Genomic DNA, 10369 nt, shown 5'->3' on the forward strand with positions numbered 1-10369 from the left:
CACCTTTAAGCAACAGTTATTTGTTAGAAAATTGACTTCTCGCTATTGCACACCATGAGTTGCATTGTGTCATCTTGTGGTACAAAAACTTGCATGTGTTGCTGTACATGTAAAACAGAAGAAATGAAATACCTTAAGATTTACTGGCTCTAAAATCTGTTCCTCCATTGACCTGAACATGTGGAATTGTGTACAAACAAAATCAATGTAGGATACTTTGAAATAATATGTGGCAAACACTGTGACTGAAAGTGCCTGACCCAGCCTGTGTCTAGATATTGGATATTCAATGTCCATGTATATAGTTAGTCTAGTTCCTATACATTTTTGTACATATAATGTATGATAACTACGATAATCTCCATTAGAAGTTCCAAATTGATTTATGATTGAGATCAATAGTTCAATGTAGGGGTGGGGTGAGAGGAGGTCCTTTATAATGAAATCTGTTTTGTACCACAACAAAAAGACATTTCTAAAAATGTCAAATTGAAAAATGGGAAAACAAATTGTTATGCATGGCCCTAAAATACATTATTGTGCCAATGAAAAAGCTATTTTTTCCTCACTACATACTGGCTTTGTATTCATAGCACTACATGATACTACATACTGATTTGAAATTGATTGTGCTGTCTGCAACAATTTTACCAATTTAGTTAGAAAGGGTGAGGAAGGGGTTCTGAGGCCTTACTAAAAGAATTAGGTTTTTTTACCTACTAATCTCACCCCTAATATGTTGATTTATCATACATGAACAAACTATTGAACTGTTACTTGGCATAGTTATAGTACGAACCACATGTCTTATCAAAAATACCTTTTCTGTGTTTGTGTTTCACTTCTTCTCTGATACCTGTGACCATCACCAAGTTTAATGCATGTTACAAGCCTACATGTGAAACCCCCTTTTGTCTTGCTATTGTTTTACACCATAAACTACCAAGAAAGAAATATATTCCAAGGTGAACACAATATTAATCGGATTCTCGGAGAATATATATTATGTGAATGACTGATAAACAAAGTTATAAACACAGACTTGTTTGATGATGATCTAGTAAAGGGCTATTTACTGTAGCCAGAACTTCTATAGTACTGACATGGTGCAAAGTTAAAAATTATATTTTACATCTCCTCTGGAATATCTAGTATCCACATTGAGTGACTGTATACTGAGAGTAAAATTTTGTCAGCAGATCATAATGTTACATTTCGAATTCCTTGGCATTAGAGTGTATTTACTTGCAAGGCTGTCATGTTGCCAGCAATATACTGGACAATATAGCCAGTAGTAAGTGAATTGAATTAGTAATCTAGTTTAGAAACTGCTGTAGTACAGAAAACATTTTTATGACATTTTTTAATTTCTATTTTGAAACCAATGACATTTATCACATTTCATTATTCAAAACCTTTCAGCGTGGTCAATGAATGGGGGGGGGGGGTTGGAGTTTTGAGTCAGTGACATGATTAAACTGAACAATAATGAACAGGACAAACAAGTGCCTTGAGGAGTGCAAACGTGTACATGTATGGAAAGCCGCAGTTGTGTTAAGTCTGAAGAAAACAATATATTGACTATATGATGTGAACATATCTTTATATGATGTAAACAATTCATTATATGATGCAAGTACGTCATTATGTGTGACAGTTATTGACATGGGTTTACAAGTATATTAACCCCATTTATAATATTGTACTTGATAATTAGCTGAATTAATAAATATTAATAGTTCACTCAATCTAAGAGATATCCTAGAACTTTTGGTTACTAAACCATGAATATTTTGTACGTCCGTGAACAGACAATCATACTTTCCATAGGGTTCCTATCTAAAGAGCTTTATACATGTGAAGCAATGGATTTGGGATAGCAATTTACCAGATACACTTAAAATTACTGAAAATGTAACATTTAAAATTAATTGTGCAGTGTGTGGTATTATGCTTTGAGAATAGAGTGTCTTTTGCAAGAACAAAAAGTGTTTCTTGTCAACAGATGGGGGGGGGGGGTCATTGTGTTTTTTTATTTGTCAGAGAGGGGTTGGATTGTTTTGTGAATGAATTGCAGGGGGGGTCACTATTTTTAAGTACAACATGAACAAAAAGTCACCGGCCCACCCCCGGCCGTAAAAACTGATCACTCCCTTAGAGAGAAATGGTGATCTGATTATGTGTTTGGTGTGTAAGGATATTGTAAACTCATAATTAAACATAACGTGTGCGATCAAAATTGAAAAAAAAAAAACAGTCTAGGAAAATATGTAAAGTTGTGTTGCCAAATAAACATAGTATTCATGCATACATATGCACGGATAGAAAGACATATAAGTAGACAGTCAGAAAGATGGGCATGCATGCAGACAGACAGACAGACAGACAGACAGACAGACAGACAGACGGACGGATGGAAGGTCTATTGGGTGTGTGGGCAGGTAGACAGCTAAGCAGTCAAGGTACAATTATTTCAACACCAGTTTGTAAAACTGTTTTGTTTGTTTTTAATTAATACATGTTAAAATTCCTTCCTCATTCTAAGCTTGTTGGCTGCGTCCTCGAGAGAGAATTACATGTGATATACAACTTGCGATGAAGTTGGTATGTGAGGAGGCGGGCTGTTGTTGGGATGAACAAGAGAGTGTCTGTTTTTATAAACGAAAAAGAGGTTTGTTGACATTGAGAATGTATATGTCATTTACGTTTGGGAAACATCTCAATTATTAATTGAAATCATTCATAAATAAACAGCTATGTAGCCAGACAGACAGACAGACGACAGCTCGACTCATAGGTATATGTCCAATCATACAAACAAACCGACATTAGTTTTATTTTCATATCATGATTAAACGTAAATATCTACCCACGAAACAAGCAGATGGGAATAGCTTACAATATGTAGTTATATAAACACATGTCTAATTTTGCTGTACCTATTTAGAATTATACAACATTGCACTGAATCGATACATAATTGGTTTGGATAATCCCTGGGCAGCAACCGATGGAAGGTTTCCTACCCACAATTCATCACCTGATATAGCCTGGGCAGGGTCACGAATGAAGACATCTGATACGAAGTCAGATATACTACAATCTCGGTTGTTAGACCGACTATGGAACCCACACATGTGTTATTCAAACGGTTTGGTCGAAGTTGTTTTACAGATTCACTTTGCTCAAAAGTTAGACATTGAACTAATCCGTTTTTGTTTGTATAAGGAGTATGGTAAGTTATTTATTATAAATTTATTTATTTTTATCTATTAAATTTGTATTATCTGAGAAATATACACCTTTCTTCTAACTGGTGTAAGGACCCATAATGGCTTAATTCTATACCCGCGAATAAATGTCATCGACCCTTCAACATAAAAAAAACAACTAAAATTACTGATAATTACTAATACTGCGAATTTATCATCGATAACACACACACACACACACACACAGACACAGACACACACAGACACACACAGACACACACAGACACACACACACACACACACACACACACAAACTGATCTTGGGGTATGTTTATGGGAATCCCTGTTGTCTACAGATAGTACATATGGGGTCATTCTCTATTCATTCCTTGCGGGGGTCGAAGGATAATGAATATTAAGTATGTTTTTATTTTCTGTGTAAAACCAATAAACAGTTATATGGAGTATTTTTCACCTTCCATTGTGGACTACATCATTTGTCACAGAAAACGCATAATTTATATCGTTATTTCCTCTGCAATGAGTGTTTGTCATGTCAAAGGCAATCAGTATATGTTGAAATGCAGGCTAACCGTTCAAATTGGTCGAGAAGCTGAAAAACCATACATATCTCAAGATCTACATGAAATTTGCTGCTGTTGAGACCATCCTCTATGTAACAGTAATGCTCCGGGGCCACTCAGTGTGAAAGCGTAAGGGCGATCTAACGTCCAAGTCTGACATTAAATAATCCGACCAAAACGGCTTGACCAATCCCGGACTGTATTCAAAGCCTTATCACTCCGCTCAGGAATATTGCATACTGTTATAAGGTTGGGATGTAGGCATTGTTTTGGCTATTCCCGACATTAAATCAACACACCAAGTTCTTAATTATCCCAGCTCTAAACTTTCAACACCTTTCCCTTCCCTCATCTTATCACTGAAGCTAGCTCTTTGTCTAGGGGTGTCATTTAAAATCACTCACATACGGAGAGTTTCTCATTGATGCATATTTTATAATTGAAGTACTTCCGTCAAGTGCGCACACAACATTTTGTTGTTGTTGAAATCCTTTAAGTGGGCACCCCTAGACAAGCCACGCAAAGGACGGGTTGCCATAAAGGCAAAGGGCAGGAGGAGGCCCCCTGTCTAAAGACACACATTCAAGTAAAAGAATACCGTAATGCAGAGCTGTCATGCTTTATAGGCCAAAATGCTATATTATAAAAGTCCCGTCTTCATATATATCATGTGTCACTCTTGCATATATTGCATTTTATGGTGTACAGACGTCTCCTTAGCTAGCTATGCTAGTTTTTATCATGTACATCAGGTAGTTAAAATATAGTTTCAAATAAGTCTATGTAAATAGAGCCCTACAGTCGTATAACATGTACTGTTGAAATTAACTGACTGTCTGGTTTGTTAAGTTGTAGCACACAAGTAATCGTGTTGGTTATCAGTTGGAAAGTAAACAATTGAGACCATGTGTGGTCATTTTAGTGTCAGTTTACCCTCATGTCTGGCTGCCGACTCAAACTTCATTGATTACTAGTATCACATCACACATGCACACATACATAGTGTTTTACAAAGACTGTGTCAACTGTATAGTTTTAAAAATGTTTATCCACATGATGAGCCATGCTAGGTATAGGTGGTCATTTCTGAATGACTATACAGTTGTCTATCCAACTCATTGTTATCTTTGCAATGTGCAAAATCATTTGGCTGTTGCTATTGGCGTGGTCTTGTTGCTAGGCACAATTACATACATTTCTTGAATGTTCACTTGTCTAAGAGTCCCTGTTGTCATCTTTGTGACGTGCAGCACCGTTTGGCTGTTGCTATGGGAGTGGTCATGGTTGCTATGGATATTTACATATATTTTTTTGCATGGTTAATCACTTGAACCAGATGATGTTATTTGACCAAATGTACCCTCATTTGGTTGTTGCTATTGGGCATGGTTATGGTTGCTATGGCGAATTGTGTCAAAATGTTGAACAAAATCTGCAGAATAATACTTCTAGAAATATCTCACCATTTCAGTCTCACTGGCCAAGTTTTTGAGATAAATTTGACTAAAATTCACATTTTTATGCCTTTTTTGCATATCACACAAGATCACTATATGTTTAATATTTCTCTATCTATACACCCAAGATGCATCCCCATTAAACTTCAGCCCAATCTGCTGAGCAGTTTTGAACTGATTGAATTTCGTCCAAAAAGACACATTTTTAGCCCTTATTTGCATGTCAATGATTGGATCATCATATCATGAACAATTTCTTAATATAAAGACCCTGGAAAATGTTTCACCCAAATCTGCCCCATGGTTTCAAGTCTTTTGACCAAATATCACGTTTTTTTACCCAAATCACACACCGCTGGTAAGATCATTTTCCCCAACTAGACACCCAAGGTAATACACCCACCAAATGTCATGGCAAACAGTTCAGCGGTTTTTGACTAAGTTGTTAACACACACACACACACAACCTGATCAGTTCAGTTGTGCTAGAAAACATGAAACCTTGCTTGCAAACATCCCTACTCATATGCCCACAAGATAATAATCCGAAAGACGAAATATATACAACATACGTCATGCACATGATATCCCTTGTTGTGGATCACCTTTCGACAAGATATGAAAGAAATTAACAAGCACATACAACAAAATGTATGCATTTTACTTATCATTGACAGCTTTATTTAATTACTGTATCATTACTGAGCACATATTTGAAAAATTACAAATCATAGCTTGAATTCATGCTTGGCCACTTCATTCAACTCAAAATTAATTAATCACACATAAACATACCAACATTTACACATCTATGATTATTGTCTTCTAAAATAATATCTGAAGATATGGATGTCCTCAAGTACATTGCATTTGATGAAATATTTAGCAACTATTGTCCTGTGATGCAGAGTCTGATGAGAGACGTGGGCCGATACACTTTAACACACGTCTATGACAATATTTTGATGTGAGACTTGCGTAAACAACACATGACTTCACATCCCTGAGAAATACCGGAATACTCTGGTTGAAAGCGAGGATTTATTTGGTTCGGTTGTAAACTAAAGTGGCGTGCATATGTCTCACTAGTATGTTACCTTTATGCAAGGTTTGGTTAGAATCTAGAGATATGAAGGTTAACACACAGACAGAACCCAATGTACCTCCGGGTGGTGCCTCCTGGGACTAACAAGTCTAAATTGTATATCACTGATGTCCACAATTATGTCCAATGTCACAATTATGACATTTGACGTTGGTGGCGCCATTTTCTAAGTTCTTTAGCCTTGTGATCCCAGTAAATCAGATATTATTAACTGTTAAAAAGTGGAGAAACCTCAAAATCACTCTTATTTTCCACTATGTGCCTCCCTATGGTTAATGAGTGTCCAAGAAATGGCTCCGGATGCACAGATGGACACATGCAGCCCACTCTATAAGAATCTGTCCCAGACTACGTCTGGCAAGGGCCAATTAACATGCCTTGTTCTTTTTATTTTCCCTGTCAAGTAAAACAACAGCCTTGACAGCCCAGTACACACTTAGTAACATGTAGATATCATTACGCTGATAGGGGATCGGGAATGTCAAATAACTGAAAAACACATGAGACCCTTCAAATTTTGGGCCTTCCCTTAGACATTTATCTTTTCTCTGTGCCATTTTCTTGCAAACATGACCTCTTGATAGAAGTATCCCTTCTACACCACATGCTGAAACACCGTACACAATATGATGATCCTTTGAGTGAAAAGGTGAATCTTTAGCAGCTGCTGCAAACTGACAAGCCATTTGTGGGAATGCTGTGGTCATTCCATATTTACCGACTTTATTCTGAAAGTGAAGAAAAGGTAGAATTGTCAGGAGAGTTATCAAGTTTTCAAAATATGATTAAAACTATAAATGGTAAAAGCAATTATATATAGATTGCATCCCCAATTTACTTAGCAATATACAAAATTAGATAAAGGTTTGAAACATATTATTGATACATATGTATTTATAATATGATTTATAAAACTACTTTGTGTCTCTTACAGTTATCAGATCAGTAAACAGAACAAAGTGTCTCAAGGGTAGATAGAACTCTGACAGAATGTTTCCATCACAGTACAATCAAATGTCAATAATATCGTCGTTATTATTGACGTATTTAGCCAACTGTATATGAAAGAGGTAAAATTAAATTTGTTTCTGTGATCGCGCAAGTCCACTCACCACGAGATATAAATGTACTTGAGCTTGCATTTCCCGCTGAGACTGGGTCATCACTTGCCTCAGAACGGACTCATTTAAATCCAAACTTACATAAACTGCCACTCCTATTCGGAATGTCAACTTTTCAATATCAAAGGAACTTTCCCACATGGTCCTAATAAGTCAGTGATCACAGACTTGCAATATTTGGAATCTCGGTAAATATTACAGAACTGTATGGCATTTGATAACCTTTATTATCATAATTTATTCATGATATACTTTCAGCTGTACAGTGTATCCAATGGTGATGTTCAATAGTATTGCAAAATGTCATATATGATAAGTAGCTATTGCATATTTCTCATTAGTTTCATGGATACCTGGGAAATGTAGTCACATACGTTACTCGTTTGATGGATAGGCGAAATGGTTTTTGATCAAATACAAGCAGATGAGTGACAGCTGGGAGTGGCAATACAGCGATTCAGTTGGCCTTTGCAGCTAAGATCATAGAACAACTAGGGAAGTGATGTTCAGTCATTTATCGAACAAGGCCATCACCAAAGTACACAAAACAAACAAAATTTAAGTGGTGGTACACATGGACCACCAACTTTTTGAATTTGGTGGTCCTAAGTTAACAAGTCTTCATGGAGGGCATAGTCCCCCCCCCCCCACCACAAAAGTATTTCTTGTAGTGACTACACCAAGTTTTTTAGTTTGTACATTATGTCGCAGGCTTTCAGTTCAAAAAGGATAACAACTATGGCATGGCCATTAAGGCAATCAAAAAGATACACTGACAACACCTGAAAGGGTTGTTCATTTCTTATCTATTATGTGTAGATCCTTGACAATTTCAGGTACTTTAGCATTAATATTTATATTATCTTAATGATTTCAAAATAGGCAGACATAGCTATTTGACCCTCAAGATGAAGGCCAAGGTCGAAAGTCAGTGTGTCATTAGAAAGCTCATCATTGCTAACCACGATGAAGGCACTTGAATAGGGTCTGTATCTGTTAAGCGTCAAGAGTTATCGGCCAAAATGTGAATATTTATGACAAATATGGCTGCCAATGTGCCATTAAAAAGCTCATGATATATAACATGGGTGAAGACACTTGAATCTGGTTTCTATCTGTTAAACTTCAAGAGCTATTGGGCAAAGTGTGATTATTTACAACAAATATGGTTGCCATTTTGCTGTTATCACTGAATTGAAAACGAAGCAATATGTATATGCAGATTATAGCTTCTGACATTAGTACAAGGTTTGGTTGAAATCAGTCCATGCATATCAGAGATATACATAAACACTTTGACAATAATACGGCTATTTGACCATGGAGATGGAGGTCAAGGTCAAAAGTCAATATGCCATTAAAAAGCTCATGATTGATTACATCGCCAAAGACACTTGAATGAGGTCTCTATCTGTTAAACTTCAAGGTCTCCATCTGTTAAACTTCAAGAGTTATTCGGCAAAGTGTGATTACTTACGACAAATATGGCAGCAATTTCACTGTTGTTGCGAGGGTTGTAAAACCAAGTGACGTGCATATGCCCCCCATAACATGACATTTGTACCAGGTTTGGTTGAAATTGCACATGCATATTGGAGATACACTGAGGTGGATACGAACGGACTGATAGACAGACAGACAGACAGACAAACGGAGCACAACGTAGAGGCTAAAAAGTGGTGGCTTTTGGATGGCAGACCACAGTTAATTTCGAGCCCTGGTTTAGCTTGAGAGATGGTTCAGTGCAGTTATTTTCAAATTGATTCTTTTGATCTTGCTGACCATTTCCGCAGGCTAGCGATTCGACTGAAGCAAGATGACCGTAATTTGTACACATGCATAACATGTCGATGGTGCTTACAGTATCACTTCCTACAGTTCATATTATAGTAGATTATATTAATGAGTAACTTAACGATAAAATCAAAGTATATCATAATAACACACAAGTAGTAAGTACTACATATGGCCAAAGGAAAGTTAAAGGACAATTTATCACTCATTCCAAACTATAAGCACCAGTAAGAAACTCGTCACTTTAGATATCAATTTTTTCAACTAGGGTTTTTGAATATTTTTCTTAGGGAAGCTGAAATTATTTCAATCTAAATGTCCACAGATAAATTAGACTGTCAAAATACAAAAAGGTTGAATACATCTATATGCAGGCACCATATCTGTCAAATATCCCATGAACTAAAAGATTTATTATACACTCGCAATAGTTTGTGATGCAACGACTGCCATAATCTGGGCCAAATGTGTTGACTTGAGTGGTCAGAGCATGTGCAGAGACAGGCTTCCAGTAAACACAAGTGTGGATATCAAGACACACCATAATGGGATTTTGACGCTAATTTTGGTAGGAACTTGTCCCACAGACACATCAGAAAAAGTGACCTCAACCACTGGACAGCAGAGCTAAAAAAATGGGCAGGTACTGGTAGAAATTTGGGTTGGGCATGTAATTTTCCTGCCAACTGGGTAGGTGGGTTACAAAAATTAATTTTGAAGCCTGGTGTTTGGTGATAAAAAAAAACCATACCTCAGATATCATTATCACTTTTAATAAGCTATCGTTGTCGTCCTCTTTGGGGGGGAAAGTTCTCTCATCCTGATATGTTAGCACATCCACATCACATGATGAAGAACATTTCTGACCACATACTTCAAAACATCTCATGGTTTGTCTGTCTAATCTGGAAAAAAGAATAGAACCAATGGACATTATATAGCACAACTGCTGACATAATTTCCAGGGTTTGATTGGTATGAATATTATTAAGATTTTGTGTAATTTGAAATTCAGTTCAGTTGTGCTAAAGATTAATTTCAAGGCTTGGTTTCAAAATGTTCGTAGTATGAGAATACAAGCTGTCATTTTAAAATA

The 10369-nt window shown here is 36.5% G+C and overlaps 1 protein-coding gene across 1 annotated transcript; it reads right to left on the minus strand.

Moving 5' to 3' along the window:
- Window positions 1–6013: 6013 nt before the first annotated feature.
- Window positions 6014–10168, minus strand: LOC144440465 (uncharacterized). Its single transcript, XM_078129833.1, has 2 exons — window positions 10025–10168; window positions 6014–7086 (listed from the first exon to the last, which is right to left on the minus strand). The coding sequence occupies exons 1-2, from the start codon at window positions 10160–10162 to the stop codon at window positions 6727–6729; spliced, it is 498 nt and encodes a 165-aa protein (XP_077985959.1). The 5' UTR covers window positions 10163–10168; the 3' UTR covers window positions 6014–6726.
- Window positions 10169–10369: the final 201 nt, after the last annotated feature.

The sequence above is a fragment of the Glandiceps talaboti genome, chromosome 9, assembly GCF_964340395.1.
Source record: "Glandiceps talaboti chromosome 9, keGlaTala1.1, whole genome shotgun sequence".
Classification (NCBI taxonomy): Eukaryota; Metazoa; Hemichordata; class Enteropneusta; family Spengelidae; genus Glandiceps; species Glandiceps talaboti.